This window comes from Zootoca vivipara, chromosome 12 (genome assembly GCF_963506605.1).
Source record: "Zootoca vivipara chromosome 12, rZooViv1.1, whole genome shotgun sequence".
Classification (NCBI taxonomy): Eukaryota; Metazoa; Chordata; class Lepidosauria; order Squamata; family Lacertidae; genus Zootoca; species Zootoca vivipara.
This window is the reverse complement of record NC_083287.1, coordinates 32,379,524-32,398,663: the sequence shown is the minus strand read 5'-3', so window position 1 is coordinate 32,398,663 and position 19,140 is coordinate 32,379,524. Positions and strand designations below refer to the sequence as shown.

Here is a 19,140-nt window from a genome sequence, read left to right as displayed (position 1 = left end):
TTGTTCTTTTTAGCTTCTCTTTTGTGTTCAGTTAAGGATCTAATTGACTCTGTAACTCGCTCTTTATATTTTTGACTTCCTATATAGGGTTCTTGAATGGTCACACCTTTTTCTTTTTGGTGCAAATGTTGAGGTTTTAGTAGCCCAGTTTGTAAGACTAAGTGAAACCATGACTTGGCTTACCGTATCATCGCAGTAGCAAGAGCAAAACAGAAACAATCTTAATGCATGCCGGGACAAAAATAAAGAAATCTTAATTTCACATCTGCTCTCATGGAATCTGAACTGGTGGTGACTGACCAGGAATGAGACCTTGGGGTTATAGTGGATAGCCCAATTGATGCAGAATATTGTGAAGTTGGAAAAAGTTCAGAATAGGGGAACCAAAATGACCAAGGAGATAGAGCTACTCCCCTGTGGTTTGGCTTAGTGTTACGTGGGAACCGGTCATTGTGCGATTGCTGCTTTCTGTCTATTTCTTGATTGGTTTCTCTTTGGTTAAGCTGTTAATTAGTCATGCACGGTGAGCTCAAGTTGAGAAATTAATGGAATAGCTTTTAGAGCAGTCAAATTAATGTTTTATGCAATCGTACTGTGATGATTAGACTAGAGAAAATCTTATTTTTTATTTCAGGCAGAGGTCTATTAAATATTCAGGTACTGTTAATTAAATCTGAGATGTTGTAGAACTATTATTCTGTTTTCAAGTAACATGTTGGATGTGTTCTGCAGCTGTGCGAAATTGAAAAGTGACAAATTAAATATCTCTGTCTCTCATAAAATATATTAAAACTATCCGCTAGCAACTTTCCTGTTGCTCGGCTTAGAGGCTGCCGTACTAATGAGATGTAAAATTGTATGTGTAGGTGCACGGCCACATAATGATAGTGTTGGGAGCTGCCGAAATCAGCCCTCCGTGTTCAGCTGGAAGATTAGCAGAATATCCCACTGTCTCATTTTGCCTTAATGGAGCAGGTCTGTTTTTCTTAGGACAACAGGGAGGAGCAAATGTTTTCCCCTTTGCTATTAGAAGCAGGGCAAGATTGGTGGTTTGGGACAACCTGTGGCTTAGGTAGTCGATGGTGCCACCTCAAGTTTCACTTGTTTGGTCTGGCAACCATTTAGAGAGTGTGTGAGAGACATTTGTCACATGCCCTAGTGAAGTGGGGACACATTGCTTCTGGGTCTGCCTCCGAGGAACCTCAACTGTGCTTGAATTTTGGAAGGGAAACCCGGTTTCCTCCAATGGCAGTGACAGATTTGCTCACAAACTAAGCAAGCTACATTTTAGGGCCTCAGATTGTGAGGCACCTCTTAATGTAGAACAGTTTAAAAATATAGAATGATACGCACTGTGTGTGTGTGTGTGTGTGTGTAAAACACTATGAGGCCTAAACTTGATACACTTTAGGGTTATTGACATGTCTTAATCTGGTCTTAATTTGCCAGTAGGTATAGTGAAGGTTTACAGAATAACATTCTGCATTGTGAGGGAGAGGCAGCGACATTTCGCCAAGACGAAGTGTCGAAAAGTGTTTCTTCATTCAAAACGTAAGAAAATACAGTTCCGTTTGGTGCATACCTAATCCTCCGTCCTGGTTTGCATTGTGAATAGCCTTTGGAAGGCTAAAGTGCGTTGGCGGTACATCACTTTCCAGTGTGTAACACTTTATTCGAACCTATTCTGTGTTTAAGGAGGAACTTCGAGAGCTCCGGGAACAACCAACTGATCCTCAAGCTCAGCAAGAATTAATTAACAGCATTGAAGAAGTCTATTTTTCCAGTGATTCCCTTGACATTGTTAAGTATGAGTTGGAGGTAAGAGAATTATTTGGATTAAAATGACAACGAATTCTGATGTGCACACACATGCTGGGCTTCATAGCACCGAATCTGCTTTTGTTTTTTGTTCTAATGTTCAAAATAAATTTATCTGTCCTTTTGTTGTTTTGGAAGAACGCTTCCAAAGCCCACTAACATCCATGGTGATGTTGCTGGGTGGGTGCTGTCCCAGTGTTCATTGGGCCTTTTAAATAATTCAGCAATTGTGCGATGTTTATATCAGGGGATTTAACTGGATTTTATTTATGCTTTACCTGCAGAAGCTGCCTCCTGTTCTTAGTCTTCAAGAACTGGAAGAATACAGAGACAAACTAAAGCAACAGCAAGCTGCTGTGAGTTGGAACTGCTTTCTCTCCCCTCCTCTCCAATCCCTTCAATGAGATCCACATAAACGTCTTCTCTTTTTTTGTTGTTGGAACTAAAAAAGGAGAGATGGCTTTAACACAACCTCTGAAAACAATGCCACATATTTTGGTGCAGACCTGCAAATTTTAATTGAGGCAGGGGCCACTGTCTCCCTCTTTTCTCTCCGAGTTTTGCTGCTGTCTGGTCCTTAGCTTGTGCTCCAATCCTTGCTCTTTGCTCCTTCTTCAGATACTCTTATATGTCCCTCCTTGCTTAAAGGGCAGCCTCTAGTATGACTTGGAGCCCTGTGCGTTGGGAATTTCATGGGACCACCTTCTTCAACCTGGTGCCTTCCAGAGGTTCTTCGACTCCAACTCCCATAATTCCAGGCCATTGGCCACGTTGAACGGGAGTTTGGAAGTTCAAGAAGGCCCTGCATGCAGATGGTTCCATAGTCCAGTGTTTCCCAACCAGTGTGCCTCCAGATGTTTTGGGACTACAACTCCCATCATCCCTAGCTAGCAAGACCAGTGGTCAGGAATGATGGGAGTTGTAGTCCCAAAACATCTGGAGGCACACTGGTTGGGAAACACTGCCATAGTCAATCCCTGGCATGTCCAATTGAAGGAGACCTCAGATAACTGTAGCCTGTGGAATAAGGACTAGTAATCTTGCTTGCTATAAGACAGCTTTGTATGTTTTTATGTTGAAGCAAAATCTAAAGTTCAGGGTGGGAGAAGGCTGACTTTGATTGTATTGTACTTTGTTTCTATGGGTTGTATCTAGACTTCTCAACAATAGTGGTCCACATATGGGACACTCCTGTTGGAGAAATGGTGGCAGGGTAATGTGACTTTTGCTGATTTCCCACCCCATTTCCCATGCCCCCTAAAAATCTGCTCTGGAAAGACTGGGGTCCCTTCATCTGGCATGCGGGGGCAGCGGGGAAAGGAGGAATCAGGAATTTGCCTCCACACCACCTTTCCTCCATTGCAAACCTCCTTTGGCTCTCCTTTCCACAAAGGGCAGAAATCCTATTGTTCACAGAAGGGCAACTTCTGGATCCAACTTCTGGTGTAGTATGAGCAATTGCTTTTCACATGATTCCTTAACTCGTCGGGGTGGGGAACCTTTTGGATGTTGCTGAACTACACATCCCATCACCCCCAGCAAGCATGGCCAATGGTGTGGGATGATGCAGTTTGTAGTTCATCAACATCTGGAGGGCCAATCCGAACTAGCCAGTTTTGATTAGCTAGTTATTCTGCATCTTTTATAGGTTTGGGCTTGGCTTGCTTGGGTGAACTAGTTTATGTTATTTAAGGCATCCATTGAATTGTGCAAGCACAGAGGAGTGGGGCATGCACACATCTACATGTGGGGGAAGAGGGATTCCAGTTCTCTTGAGGATGCACATTATAATCTGGATGGTATGGGCAAATTTGCAGACGTTAATGCTTTAAGGCAAAGAATCCAGTGCCGTGACTTGTGTGTCTCTCCTAGTACCACAGATGATGGCTTGACTACACTTATTTTGTTCCTTGCTGGCTGAGTACCAGGTGCACTAGCATTGCATTTACTGGAGCTCAGAAGTAGTGGAAAGAGGAAAAAACATACAGCGCATTAAAAGAAAAATAATAAATTAACATTGGTACACAGATAGTCATTGCTGCATTCTGTAAATTGCTTTTAGGGTGGCATCCCTCTCCTCCGCCACAAATGTGGGTTTATTTAAATCTCTTTTATAGATGAATCATATATGATTATGTATCAAGGACCAGGTAAACTGACTATATTAAGCTCCATTGTTGTATGTCTCTCAATTTTTATTCAAGAGCATCTTTCAATTTGAAATGGGGTGGGAGGTTAATTTAGATTCTGCTACTGGTTTCCAATGAGAGCCTGTAATTTCTCATGTATTTGCTTTATATATGGCCATCATTTTTGGAGTGTTTATCATTTTTTACATGCAAATATTTTAATGTAATCTAATGTTGTGGAGGACTTACTGGAATTTTTTTTGAAGAGGTTCTAAGTGCTTCCTGTCAACCAGTTCTTTTAAAATAGTACTTAATATAGTAGCTTATATCTGCTGCTTCGTAACTTGAATGTTTTCTTTAAGGTATCTAAAAAAGTTGCAGACTTGATACTTGAAAAACAACCTTCATATGTCAAGGTAAATTAATGAAATCCACTGTGTGCTTGTTTATTATTTTTAAGTAAGGGGGAAGAGTGCTGCTGTGCTCAGGACCTGGCTGTGGTCTTCCTGTAGGCATATGGCTGCCACTGTGAGACCAGAATGCTGCACTATGGTGGGATATTGGCCTGATCCAGCAGCCTTATTTTCTTATTTTCCTGTCTCATGAACTTGATATATTATTCATAGTTTCTGAAAAAGCAAATGCTGAATTCTGTCATTTAGAGATTTCCAGTATGACAAAAAAATATGGATCTCAAACTGTGCAGTTTGAAATGCGATTTTATTTTCAAAATGACAAATCTATAAATTGTAGAGCTTAACTCCACGGAGGTCATAATCTTTCAAAGTCTCAATGTGAGCCAAATGCTTTATGTGTGTACTGTGAGTCATCTTGGTGTATACATGGACTTAAACCAAGACATTGTACCAATACACGGCTCTTTACTTGCTATGATGTTCAATTTTTATTTTTACTTTTTTTTTAAAAAAAGAAAGGACTGAATGTAAATTAACAGTACATTCTGTAAGAGGGCGTCTCCTTTTAAGCCAATTGCTTTGTATCCTTGGAGAAATAAATTGTTGGTTTTTTTTTTTAATTTAAGTTTTATTTATTATCTCACTCAAAAAAACAAAGGAACAACATAAATCCAGAGAAAATACTTACATATATTCATGCCCATACACAATTCATATCAAAATACTGTAAAAAATCATAACTCATAAATCATAAAAAATATACATACATACCCATACACAATTCATATCCAAATCGGAAAATCATAATTTTCCTTTTTCCTTTTTCTGCTCCCCCCTTTTCCCAATTTGTTTTTCTTTTTTGTTTGTTTAGGTGTGATTGTGTAAGGAAATTCATGATTTTCCGATTTATGATTTATGATTTTTAAATTGCTGCTTTTGTATTTCTGCAGGAGCTTGAACGAGTTACATCCTTACAGACTAGCCTCCAATTAGCTGCTGTTATTTGCACAAATGGAAGACGGTACAGTGCACCCTTTTAATGATGCTTGTTTTGCTTTACAGAATGAAAAAAAGTATCATTTTAAAGTAGTTTTCTAGCTGCGTTGGTTGTCAGCTCAAAGCTGTCTTTACTTTCACTGCTGCTTTCCCTTAGCTATATGTTTCAGGTTTAGACAAAAATAGGCAATTTAAAACTTTACCTGTTGCGAATGTCTTTATTGGCTACATTTATTAGTTACAAGCTAGTGAACATTTTTGCAGGCTAGTAACTTCTTTGTGCTTACTTACAAGGCTGACTTTGAACATTGTGCCAGATCAAAGTTAATCGTCCTTAACTCTGTTTTGGTGTGATATCTGAATCGAGAGTTTGCCTCTATTTGGATCCACTCCAATCTGGGTTCAGACCTAGGTATTGAACGGAAACAACCTTTGGATGATATACCATGGATGGATGGTATAGAAAATGCATGGGAGGGAATGTTAGTGTTCTCTAAGACATCTCATTAGCTTTTGATACCATTGTATACTTCTGGGGTGGGTTTAGGGGGCACTGTTTTATGGTGACTCTTCCTTCGTAAATAGTTATTCTCAAAGGACAGTGTTAGGTGATGTTTCCTCCCCCTGTGGCCACTGGGCTGCCTTTGGAGACTTTTTGAAAATTGTGTTTAAAACTGGTTCAGAACATGGTTGCCATAGCCCTGATGGGGCTAAGACATTCAGATTCTGTAACACACTTACTGGACCAGCTGCAAGTGCCTATCTGAGCCCAATTTAAGGTGCTGCTTTGGGATCAAGCTATTTTGTTGACCATTAGCACCATACTAGTTGCCCACACATTGTGATCAAAAACAGATGCTCTTCTCATATGTCAGCCTCCTAGATCAGTGTGATTAGTGGCAGGGGATCTTTGGTGGTAGCCCTGTTGTTTTGGATCTCTCAGCCAATTGAACTGTTCTGGTTTCCCAGGCTTCAAGCCTTTCAGAAAGCCCTAATCCAGGCTTCCTCAAACTCGGCCCTCCAGACGTTTTTGGCCTACAATTCCCATGATCCCTAGCTAGCAGGACCAGTGGTTAGGGATGATGGGAATTGTAGCCTCAAAACATCTGGAGGGCCGAGTTTGAGGAAGCCTGCCCTAAAGACATACCTCTTCTGAGTAGCTGATTCATTATTGAGGTTTTACGGTCTGTATTGTGATTTGTCATTGGTATGGAAAGTGTGTTAATTGGCTGGCTAAGGATTTTTATTGGGTATTCTTTGTGTGGGGGAGTGATTTGATGATATGTTGCAAGCCTCCTTGGATGGGCAGTGAGTGGAAAGGTGGCCTGGAATTAGTATAAATAAAGCAATATTTTGCAGAATATTGGTTGAAGGGTGTGTGAAGAGATTCCTTTGCCTTTGGGGCAGATGTGTGCGTGCATATGTGTGTGTTTTATAATTCTTTTTTTCTGCATTGTTTATTAGTACTGGTCCTCGCTTTAGAACACAGACTTAGCACAGCATTGCCCATTTTTATACACAAGGCTAATTGTATTCCGTGAGAGTTACTCTTTCATCTTGAAAATAAATAAATTATTGACTTCTGCAGACATCTGACCACAGCAAAGGAGGGCTTTACTCAAGCCAGCTTGGGCCTTCTTGCCAATCAACGAAAACGCCAGTTGCTGATGGGGCTGCTAAAATCTCTGAGAACAATAAAAACCCTGGTATGAGCAGCGTTTCATGTTTTTAACTGTAGAAATCATTTCTCTAGTGTGCCGTGCAGTGACCGTCTCCTTCCTTTTAATTTCCAGCAACAAACTGATGTCCGCTTAAGTGAAATGTTGGAGGTAAGACTATAACCGGACTATAATTTAATTGTACAGTAATTGAAAGGAACATCTTTTTGTTCACATGCATTCTAACTGTATTAGGGGCAATCTTGGCCCATCTGTGGGCTATAACTCCCTTTGCAGAGCGAGGCCAGACCTTGGCTGCTCTTGTATGCTCCTGTGTTGCACCTACTTTTAAGAAGAACCAATCACAGATTAGCCTTACGTGGGAGAGAGGTGAAATGGTTACTGTTTTATAAATGTTCGGCAGCCTCCCTCCCGGGATGTGGACTTACCCCTCCTGTGTCGGAAGGCCAGTAGTTCGTTTGGGCTTCGGTATCCACCCTCAGCAAGCCATAGAATTGTAGAGTTGGAAGGTTTCCTTGAAGGTCATCTAGTCCAACCCCCTGTAGTGCAGGGTAGAATCACAGAATCATAATGGGAAGGGACCCTAGGGTCATCTGGTCCAACCCCCTGCAATGCAGGGACCTTTTTGCCCAACAGGGGGCTCAAACCCATGGCCTTTTAGATTAAGAGCCTCATGCTCTACCAACTGAGCTATACTGTTAGGTTGCAAAGACTGGAAACATCAAGCACAGCTGTCTTGAGCAGATCAGATAGCCTTCTCTCAGGAAATGCAGTGCTCAGAGGGTTTTTTCTTTAATAAACTCAGTGTCAGTGTTGTTGAGTTCTCATTCTACGTCTTATTTCCCACAGGAGGAGGATTACCCTGGGGCTATCCAGCTCTGCCTGGAGTGCCAGAAAGCAGCTAGCACTTTCAAACACTACAGTTGCATCAGGTAACGCAACAGGCGTCTTCCAGAGTTGATTCTTGTCCTTCAGGCACACAGGGACAGTGAAGGAGAGTATGGTTCTTTAGGAAACTGCTCGCAAATTATAATTTACTGGGCCCCAGCGCTGGAGATTAATTTTCCATCTTGAAAAAAGAAGACGTTTTGGTGTGTGTGGTGTTAGTTTTTGAAATGCCTGTAAAGTGCAATTAACTTTTTGTATAATTTCCTGACATGCTGCATATAGCGGCTGCTCATAATTAAAGCGCTGCATGGTTGAACGGTTACACAAGGTAGCCCTTTCTTTTTAGCATGAACGGATGGCTACTGAAAGCTAAAAAGTGGTGCTGTATAGTATGTTCATTTTGGTATCTGGTGCAGCTGCAATCCCAAACACATATAATCTGGATGCAGATGGATTTGCACCTGAGGCTGCATACACACCATAAATTAAAAACACATTTAAAGCAATGGGTTCGGTGCAGGATTCAGATTTAGTACTGTTCTGGGCCCACAGATTGGGGTGTGTGTGTGTTTCTGTGGACGCGTGCGTACCAGCCCTAGAAATTACACCATCTCTTTGCAAATCTTAGTACTTTTTGGTTTCTAAGAATCCCCGGGCTTTCTGCAAGAAAGTTGCTCATCTGTTGGCTGTGCATATGGCCACCTCTTAATCTGTCATAATTAAATTTTGCATGATGATTCCTAAGATCAAGGAGCAGGGAAGTGCTGGGAGGTGGCAGTGCGTAGAAGTGCTGTTTCCCAGCTTCCTAGGTGTTCTGATTGCTGGTGCTGGAGAGAATGTTTTTGGAGCCACCACAAAATGTTAGGGCTCAGCGTTGGTATGAGAGAGAGTGCCAAAGGTACATCCAAGTGGCAAGAGGTGGGCGTAGTCTGGGCAACAATTGTGCGGGTATGCCAAATGCTTCTTGCATATTTACAAATAAAAATTCTTAGCCAATTGCCTTGGCACACCATTAATCTTTTGTATTTCTGTGTACATATGCGTGTGTATTCAGCAATGGGCTAGACTCTTGTAATTGAAATAAATGCACAGCAGCCTTATTAATCTTGCAGGCATTCAAATGCGTAAAACTATACATCATTGATGGGTTTGCTAGTGAAATTTGTATATTGATGCTGCTTAATTATTGAACAGGTGTTCAGTTTCATTGCATTGTACTTCAGGTTAGCGGGAGAAATGAAAAATATTGGCAGAGTCAAAGGTGCAAGCCCAGTCCACTGAGAAAAGCCCCAGTTTAGCTAATTAAGTGGAGGAGAGAGGCCAGAATCCTGCCCCTTCCAGTTGCTTGTCTGGCCCAACTGCCAATCAGGCTGTAGGACTCCTTTTGCAGCGTCTGCTTGCTGAAGGAAAAGGGGAATGAGGCCTTTAAGCTCTGGCCTTCTCTCATCCACCTGCATTTTATATTTCTTTCTTCTGGAGCATCTAAACTTCTCCCTCCCGGTCTACAGGGGCTTTACAGATCTACAGCACTTCCACACATGGTGGGGTGAAGGAAGCAAATCACAGTGCTGTGATCAGGCTTGAATTGGGCTTGATGCCATCACAGAATTCAATGAATCTTGGGCCACCTCAGTCCCACCCCGGGAAAGCCCTGTTTGGGAGCTTTCTGTTGGCGGGGTGTCTCCTGCTCCACGCTAGCAGAGTGATGCTGCTGTTACTCTGCCCGGCACAATCCTGCTCTGCTGGCCACATTTTTCAATAGGTTTTCTATTGCAAAAATGAGAAAAGCAGAATATAAGAATGAATTAAAAAATGAAATCAGTTAAGTTAATCAATATTATTATAAATAATAATGTCTCTCAAAGTGTATTGTGATTTATTTTTTATTTTTAAGTAAATATTGAAATTAGATATATCCATAATTGGAGTTTCCTTAATATTCTTGATTGTACTTTCTCTCTTTGCTGCTTTTTCTGTACTGGCATGATATTGCATCCTTTTGTTTCATGCCAGATTAAGGCAGGCAAGGATACAAACAGGGCCCTCTTAATATGCCTTAATTAATTGGCTGAATAAAATGAATGCCACGAATTAACGTGTTGGCACAGTTAATTGCTTCTTTGAAAGATCAAATTGTTATGCCCAGGGATTGTTATATTTCATTTTGTCGCGCGTTATGGATTTGAGCTGTGCGCCGTGGAATTCTGTCAATTTGCTCTTGATATGAACAAAGCGAATTTGAGGTATATCCCTCCCCTCCACTATAATACACGATGTACCAAAGAAACAATTTGTCTGGAAAATAATCAGCTCTAGATGGAATGAATTATTCTCACAGGGTCTATACGTGAAAAGCTTGGTGTGGAAAGAGTGGCAAGAACAAATACGAGGCTTGTAAAATGAGCTTTCTTTTCTTTTGTTCCTCCTCCTGACTATATTTTCCCCACTATCAGAGATGGATCAATTATTTTTTTAAAAAAATAATAATGTTTGGATTGTATATATTTTGTATCTGAGAGGACCCTGAGCTGGCTTAAATGGATACTGCCTTCTGGTTGTACTATTATGCCAGAAGCAGAGAAAATTAATGTTTCTTTCATGGCTTTCACCATGCCTGCACCCAGCAAATACTCAGATATGTGTCTTGCAGTCCTCTGTGATGGCGCAAGGTGCCTTTCCCTTAGTGGTGTGTGTGTGTGCGTGTGCATGTGTGTGTGTGTGTGTGTGTGTGTGCGTGTGTGTGCGCGCGCCAGCCATAGTCAGTGGCAGCATGCAACAACACTCATAGACTGTTTCTGGCATGGTTTGTCACTCCGAGGGCCTTCTGGCGGTTCCCTCGCTGCGAGAAGCCAAGTTACAGGGAACCAGGCAGAGGGCCTTCTCGGTAGTGGCACCCGCCCTGTGGAACGCGCTCCCACCAGATGTCAATGAAATAGACAACCAGCTGACTTTTAGAAGACATCTGAAGGCAGCCCTGTTTAGGGAAGCTTTTGATGTTTGACAGACCATTGCATTTTAATATTTCTGTTGGAAGCTGCCCAGAGTGGCTGGGGAAATGTATGTATGTATGTATGTATGTATGTATGTATGTATGTATGTATAAATAAATAAATTAAAAGTAGTAGTGGTAGTATCCTGTATGAATTTGAGGCCCATCCCAGCCTTTCAGGAAGTTGCAGGGCCACAGTAGGGAAGAAAACCTCCCTCTCCATCTGCTTACCTTTCAAAGGCGCCTCTTCTCTCTCTGCACCGCCCAAGATTTCTCATTGTACCTTTACTCATTCATTCATTCATGCATGCATGTAACAAATTAATTGAAAATGTACAGAGTGCAAGTATTAAAATTCTGCATAAAATTCAGCATGCACACTTTAAAAAGACATCCATATTTTGGTTGCTTTTGCTGTTTAAACCACCTATAAAATACACACTGCTCATTAACTGTGAGGCATCATTTCAGTGCATGTGGCTTAGTTGTGTTGCAAAATTAAGCCTTCCTTAGCACATAATTGTGATCATGAAGCTTAAAGGGGGGGGGAGAGAAATAACTGGGTTTTATAATAATACTTTTATTATTTCCTTTCCCTGATTTAGTTTTGTCATGCAATGCAAGACTAGATGTGAGGAAAATTGCAATCTGGAAAATCCACCAGCATTTGGTAGATTTCTGTTCAGGTTCTGAGCAAATGTAAAAATTTGGCCACAGAATGAAAGATTCTAAGATTCACAGAGAGGATGTTGGACACACAGTTACACACAGTAGGCTTTTCCATTTGGAACAGTTGCATGTGTTTTATGATTGCAATAGCTTTATTTGTTTCTAAAGCTGCATGTTTTATTATTGTAACTAGTTCTGGGACCATAAGGTGAAGGGTGGGTAAGAAATCTTACATAAAAATAAATAAGCTGCCTACTTTAGCATGGACTTTTCTGTGTCTAATGGCCTACAGAGATGATTTGAGGATAATAGATCTCTTTAGAGATGTGGTTTTGGCGGGTGGTGGGGTGTGTGTCTCTTCAGTCATCTTACAGCATTGCTGGCAGAAACTCTATTCTATAAAAGATCTGCCCCATTTCACTGATGTACCACAATATTCATCATAGCCCGAAACACTTGTATAACTTGTTGGCTTAGTTCTAAATGATCTGATGTTGGACTTTATTGTTTCACAGTGAATTGAATTCAAAACTACAGGACACTTTGGAGCAAATTGAGGTGAGAACGCAGTCTATTGATTTTTTGACAGAGTGAATACCTTGGCTTAATGGGCGCTTCATCTGTTCAGATGATTATATTGCATTTTGCTTTCTTATGATAAATGAATGTCTCAATATAAGTCATATCTTTTCATTCTGTATAGCTATTTCATTTCACTGAATATTCATGGCTTAACATTTTAGGAGCAGTTAGATGTCGCGCTTTCCAAAATCTGCAAGAACTTTGACATCAGCCACTATACCAAGGTGCAGCAGGCTTACAGACTACTTGGGAAAACGCAGGTGGGTATTTCCTGTTTGTTGTTACGTCTTGCTTATGAAGCAGGTTAGCTTGTCTTAATCATGTGAGCTATCTGCTTTGGTGGCGAAAAGTGCTTATAACGTAAAAACAACGAAAATGTTCAAATACATTCTCTGCAAACTCAGTACCATATAATAGATTATAGGCAGGTTGCTTGTGTCAAGAGACACTAGTGATGGAATACATACAGACCCTGGGAGTAAATAAAATAAAAACACGACTGAAAGAAAATCAGTTCTTAGTAAATGATTACTCCCTTAAAACGCTCATCCCTGGTTTCAGTTACAGGTAGGTAGCCGTGTTGGTCTGAGTCGAAGCAAAATAAAAAAAAATCCTTCAGTAGCACCTTAAAGACCAACTTGGTTTTTATTTTGGTATGAGCTTTCGTGTGCATGCATCCCTGGTTTGTTCAGCAGTTGAACCACCCAAGAGGGATGCCTTGCACATGCACATATCTGCTGTTAAGTGTAGCAGTCAGTCAATGTTTATTACGGCAAACAGCCAGCATATCAAACCAGAAATTCTGCATAATTCTCTACATAAACAATAAAAACGACTGATATGGGGTTTTAACAGGTTACGTGTAGCTAGCATTGCATCCAGTGCTCCCTACTTGGAAATATAGATGTTTATGGCACATGCTCACTAGTTCTCTGGCTGGCAGGCAGAATATATCTGGGCAAGAATGCTCAGGGTGCCTTGGGTTGGCAACTAAGCCTGGCTGGCTTTTGCTCAGTGGCAGGCTTGCCAAGCGCCTACTGCACATTTATTCTTTTCCTTCACTCCATTTCTTGGGTCTGCTTTCCTTAAAGGACCTCTCCATTTGTTGAACCCTGTTTTGGGGGGAAATATGATAATTGTGTGTTTGACTAGACCACAAGAGGTTTTACTGTTCTCTAGTTTCACATTTGCGGTAATCTTTTATAGTCCATTCATTTCCTTATCTACAGCTCATCTGATTTCCAGCTGCATTATTAAACCATGGGTGTTTTCTTTTGTAAGGCTTATAGGCCTGTGCCTTGTGCATACAAACAGCCCACTAAAGGGTACTATTCAAAATTATGCCTGCTCTGCCACTTCCGGGTCCAGCGTTACTCCTCTTTACATTTTGCTTCAGCAGAGGCTGTGTTATGTATGTATGTACAGTGGAACCTCGGTTTACAAACACAATTGGTTCCAAAAGTCTGTTCGTAAACCGAAGTGTTCATAAACCGAAGCGAACTTTCCCATTGAAAGTAATGGAAAGTTGATTAATCCATTCTAGACGAGGAAACCCCCCCCCCCTAAAGCAGCAGGGCCTTCACTCCGATGCCCTCGCGGAGGCCGGGAAGCGCTCCCTGGCCTCCGCGAAGGCATCGGAGCGAAGGCCCTGCTACTTTAGGGGGTGTTTTTCCTCGTCTAGAACGGATTAATCCGCTTTGCTCTTATGCCTTTGCGGAGGCCGGGGAGCGCTTCCGCGACTGAGCTGCAGCCGCGGAAGTGCTCCCCGGCCTCTGGGAGGCACCGGAGCGAAGGCCCGGCCTCCCCGAAGGCATCGGACACTCAGTAGGCCTCGGGCACCTCGGTTTACTAACATGCGGGTTAGGATAGTTCATAAACCGAAAATTCGTAAACCGAGGTGCTCGTAAACCGATGTTCCACTGTATGTATGTATGTACGTATGTATTAGTTGGTTCTTGGGGGAAGAGGAAGAGAAGATTTATATCGCCGCCTATCAATAATAAGAGCGATTAAAGTCTGCAATAAGCAAAAACAAGCTCACAACTAAAATTTTGCCCTGTAAAACAAAAACAGGTTATAAAGGTAAAGGTAAAGGGACCCCTGACCATTAGGTCCAGTCGTGACCGACTCTGGGGTTGTGGCGCTCATTTTGGGTTATTGGCCGAGGGAGCTGGCGTACAGCTTCCAGGTCTTGTGGCCAGCATGACAAAGCCGCTTCTGGTGAACCAGAGCAGCATACGGAAACACTGTTTACCTTCCCGCTGTAGCCATACCTATTTATCTACTTGCACTTTGACGTGGTTTCAAACTGCTAGGTTGGCAGGAGCTGGGACTGAGCAACGGGAGCTCACCCCGTTGTGGGGATTCGAACCGCCGACCTTCTGATCGACAAGCCCTGGGTTATGTGGTTTAACCCAAAGCACCACCTGCGTCCCTAACAGAAACAGGTTATAGCTCCGGTTAAAACCACACAAAGTCATAATAACCCAAAACACTATTTAAATCCTGGTGGAATAAAATATATTCACCTGATGCCAAAAAGGTGGCAAGAAGGTGACAGGCCAGCATCTCTGCAGAGGCTGTTTCATAGTCTGGTGGTGCCACCACTAGGAAGGCCCTCCTCTCCTTTGTAGCCTCACTTTGCTTGGCGGGGGACACCCAAGCCAGGACCTCTGTTGATAAGATTTGGTTGGACATATGTTGGGGGGGGGAGGTGGAGATGATCTTTCTTTTAATCAGGTCCCAAACTATTTAAAGCTAGCAGTTTAAATGGGGCTTGAGAGATTACTGGGGACCAGTGCAGCTGGTAAAGCGTTGCTCAGTCCCAGTTAATAGTCTTGTGGCTCTGTTTCGAACCAACCACAGTTTCTGAGCCATTTTTAAAGGCAATCCTACATACAATACAATGCAATAGCCTAAAAGTTACTAGAGTATGGGCAAATGTGTTTTAAGTTATCTTTGCTGGTCATTGCTGGCTTATCAGCTAAAGCTGAGAAAGCCACTAAGTGCCACGGAAGCTACTTGAGTGTCTGAAGGCTGTTGCCTGGGATTACAGTGTGTGACTTAAGGAACAGGAACCGGGAAACTGGCTTTCCATTATGCCTTAATGACTCTCCCCCATCCTTTCTCTTCAGACAGCCATGGACCAACTGCACATGCACTTTACTCAAGCCATTCACAACACAGTATTCCAAGTTGTTCTCGGTTACGTAGAGCTGTGTGCGGGAAACACAGACACCAAGTTTCAGAAGCTTCAGTACAAGGACCTGTGCATGGTACGTAGTTGTATAAAGGCTTGGGACCTTTTGTGTTTGCATATGTAGGCCACATCCAGAGAAAAAAAAATGGCAAGGAATTTCCAGCAACTGATATTCAGAAGCATATTGTCTCTCACCGTGAAGGTAGAACATAGTCATCAGGATGAGTAGCCAATGGGAGCATTTTAAATGCTTAGTCGTGGTGGGGGATTTGGTGGGGGCGGGCAGTGGGTGGGGCGATTTTATCAAATACATTTTTCTCTAGACTTGGGTAGCCCTGCTGCATGAATGCATCTCATCCATTAAAAACAGTGTGTGGGAAGAATGTTGTGGTGTGAATTCACTCTTAGCAGCCTTTCTGTGAAAAGAATGGTTTATAAACCAAATCAGCATCCTAGCTTATTTTAGACACTTCAAAATCTTTCTTTCTTTCACTGAAGTGTTTAAAATGTTGAGCCTCCTTAATTTATTTAGCTTTATTGGCAGGACTGGAAGAACACTTCAAGTTTATGAGTGCCAAAAATGATGGCATTTTTAGATCCATGGTGTATTTAAAGCCCTGTTAATTGTTATGTACAGTCGCTTGGCAAATTGGAAGTGTTCTTGAATGTGTTTAGGCTCTTGTGCCTCTTAACCAATACAAAATTAACTAATACTTTAAACTAAATTATTGGCATGTGCACTTGCCCATTTCCTTTGTTACTGAAAGAGAGCAGTTTTTTGTTTTATTTGCAGTCCATGTGGCATTCCTCAGCTTGAAATGGGAAAAGTGTGTGTGTGTTTAAAAACATCTAGGGGATGGAGTGGTTTCCCTTATTCTGTATTTTTCTTTTCAATGTGTGTGACATCTACATATATGCTATTGTACAGATGTTGTACTGGTATGTGTGCATTTGTCGTATTCCTACTGCATACGAATTTTGCATTTGACAAAACGTAGAGTTAAGAAAAACATCACAGATATTGCTTGTATGTTCCTTAGCACATTACGTCAGACAGTTACATTCCTTGCCTTGCTGACCTCTGCAAAGCCCTGTGGGAGGTCATGCTCAGTTACTACCGAACCATGGAGTGGCATGAAAAATACGATCATGGTGAACCTCCTTCGTCTTCTGGTAGGAACTGGCTCTGCTATCTGAATGTATTCTCTGAATAAAGTATGTATTATGAGTAGGTTTCAGGACCTGAAAAATGTAGTTAGAGCTGTAGGAACAATAGGACAAAAGCTCTTCCAATATCCTTCAGGGAAACAGTAAAATTTGGAATAGGGAACCTATATAAAATGCTATTTGTGATTTTTTTTGTAAAAGAAAATTGTTAGGCACAGTTGATCTCTCTCTCTCTCTCTCTCTCTCTCTCTCTCTCTCTCTCTCTCTCTCTCTCTCAACCTACTATTTCAGGAGCTTGAGGGATTTTGCAGTTGTTACCTAATGTAGCATTATAATAGTGAATATCTAGCCTGTGTGAACATTCCAAAACTGAAATCCTAAACAAACTTGTTAGGGAGTAATCCTCCTGGAGACAATGAGAATTACTTCTGAACAGTGCTATTTTTCTAGAAAAACAGGTGCCGGAACTTACCACAAACTCCTCCCTTGTTCTCTCAGAATGGCAATGGCGCCCACCTGAGAGGTGCCGGAACTGAGTTCCGGTGAGTTCCGGTTGAAAAAAGCCCTGCTTTTGAGTAAGCACACAAAAGGATTGTGTGGCACACCTGATTAGAGCATTATTGTTATTATTACTACTTTTTATGCCTTTGCTATGGAGGAACCCTGTGTTGGGGGTGGTGTGACATTGTGTGTGGGGTGCATGTTGAATGGGCCTGCTATCATCACCTCACTGCCCAGATCAGCTAGTCTGGGTTAATGCCCTTCATTTTATGTCAGTGTGGTGCCATTGTCTCTGCGACATTATGGGATTTGGGGTGTTACCAAAAAATGTGGGGTGTGGGCTTGCTATTATTGTCGTGGAGTATGAAGTGAGTCTAAAGGATGTGTAATTTTGTCTCACATTAAAATAAAGAACACACACACAGAGAGAGAGTGAATCCCCCTTCCTTGTCAGCTTACATGAAAAATACATACATTATTTTCCAGATGGAAGCAATGTCATGGGTGCTGAGGAGAGCAATTTTGACCGCAGCTACGTGAAAAAGAAATTGGAACATGGACTTTCGCGAATATGGCAGGTTTGTTTTAAATTGGCAAAACGCTTTCCACCCCCCAGCAAATGCTCATTTTTGAAAAACATTGGACTTTTAGGAAAGAATGTAAAAAAATAAATTATCTCTGGTTGTTCATAGCATCAGAGAAAAATAGGTTCATTTCTGTTGCATAGTTTCATGTTCTTAAAATTGAGTTTAAAGAGCATGAAATGACGAAAACATCAATTTCTCTTGAATGGACAGTAGATAGAACATTCTTTGGGAAATAATGTTTCTCTTGTTGCTTCCAGGCAGTCCATTTCCTACTGCCTCCCTATGGTTTTCTGTTTCCAAACCTTAGGATTCCCCAAGCCTCCCCTCTTGTTCATGGGTGTTTTGCCTTATGAAATGTGGTGGTAGCAATATGATTGTAAAACCGGTTAGATGCAGACTATGTTATATGTGGAGGCTGCAAGTTCTTCATAAATTAGAAGTAACTTTGAATAAACAGCTTTAACCCACTCCTCAAGTGTTGGTTATTTGATTTGTTTAGATCTAGGACTGAGTATCCATTGAAAGGTTTCTGCCATTTATCATAGGTAGCAAATACATCAAATGCTATGAGGGCATCTGCTTCATCATAGAGTTGGAAGAGAGCTCAAGGATCGTCCTAAGCATGCTATATCACCAGTAGGTGGCTGTCCAACCTTCTAAGGCAATCTGTTCCACTGTTGAACAGTAGCATCAGGAAGTTGTACCAAACATTTCGTCTAAATCCCTTTTCTTATCCTTTGAACTTGTGGGATTTGGGCCTATGCTCTGGAGCAGCAGAAACAAATTCACTCTGTCATCTATATCAGTGGTCCTCAACCTTGGGCCTCCAGATGTATTTGGCCTACAACTCCCAAGATCCCTAGCTAGCAGGACCAGTGGTCAGGGATGATGGGAACTGTAGTCTCAAAACATCTGGAGGCCCAAGGTTGAGGACCACTGATCTATATGACAACTCTTCAGATCCTTGAAGACTGCTATCATATTGCCTCTTAACCATAACTTCTGCAGGCTAAACATACCCAATTTCAATACGTTTGTTTTTCTGCAGGATGTCCAGCTGAAAGTGAAGACCTATTTGCTTGGCACAGACATGTCTAACTTCAAATATGATGACTTCATCTTCGTCTTGGATATTGTCAGCAGGTATTTTCAGGGGACGTTTGTTCTGATGAAGAGACAAAGTGGAAGTTAACACAATAAAGCTTTTTGTGTGTGTGTTGAATTCTAAGAATGTTTTCTCCAAATATTGTTTGGTTGCAGCAGGCAGCATAAGGCATAGCATGACTGTTTCTTCACTTCTTGCTATTTAAAATTGCTTCACTGGTTAACTGGACTGGTTTTTCCAACATCGGAGTCATTCTTGGTGTACTTTAAACCAGCCTCTTGGTGTACTTTAAACCAGCCTCGCTGGGGGTGATTGCAGTTGTAGTCCAAAAAACCTCTGGCAGGTGCTAGGTTAGGAGATGCTGAAATAAACTTACCATATGTACATTGCTTTACTTTGAGGAAACTACATCAGC

The 19,140-nt window shown here is 41.7% G+C and overlaps 1 protein-coding gene across 1 annotated transcript in view; it reads left to right on the top strand.

The window, feature by feature from the left end:
- The window catches only part of VPS50 (VPS50 subunit of EARP/GARPII complex), an 82,370-nt gene that overhangs the window by 11,906 nt on the left and 51,324 nt on the right, over positions 1–19,140 (top strand). Inside the window, exons 3-15 of the mRNA XM_035129040.2 lie at positions 1,696–1,818; positions 2,103–2,174; positions 4,310–4,363; positions 5,314–5,384; positions 6,948–7,065; positions 7,153–7,188; positions 7,888–7,970; positions 12,100–12,142; positions 12,328–12,426; positions 15,301–15,441; positions 16,406–16,538; positions 17,520–17,611; positions 18,669–18,763. Coding sequence (XP_034984931.2) covers positions 1,696–1,818; positions 2,103–2,174; positions 4,310–4,363; positions 5,314–5,384; positions 6,948–7,065; positions 7,153–7,188; positions 7,888–7,970; positions 12,100–12,142; positions 12,328–12,426; positions 15,301–15,441; positions 16,406–16,538; positions 17,520–17,611; positions 18,669–18,763 — 1,160 coding nt within the window. The remainder of the gene's footprint in view (positions 1–1,695; positions 1,819–2,102; positions 2,175–4,309; positions 4,364–5,313; positions 5,385–6,947; positions 7,066–7,152; positions 7,189–7,887; positions 7,971–12,099; positions 12,143–12,327; positions 12,427–15,300; positions 15,442–16,405; positions 16,539–17,519; positions 17,612–18,668; positions 18,764–19,140) is intronic.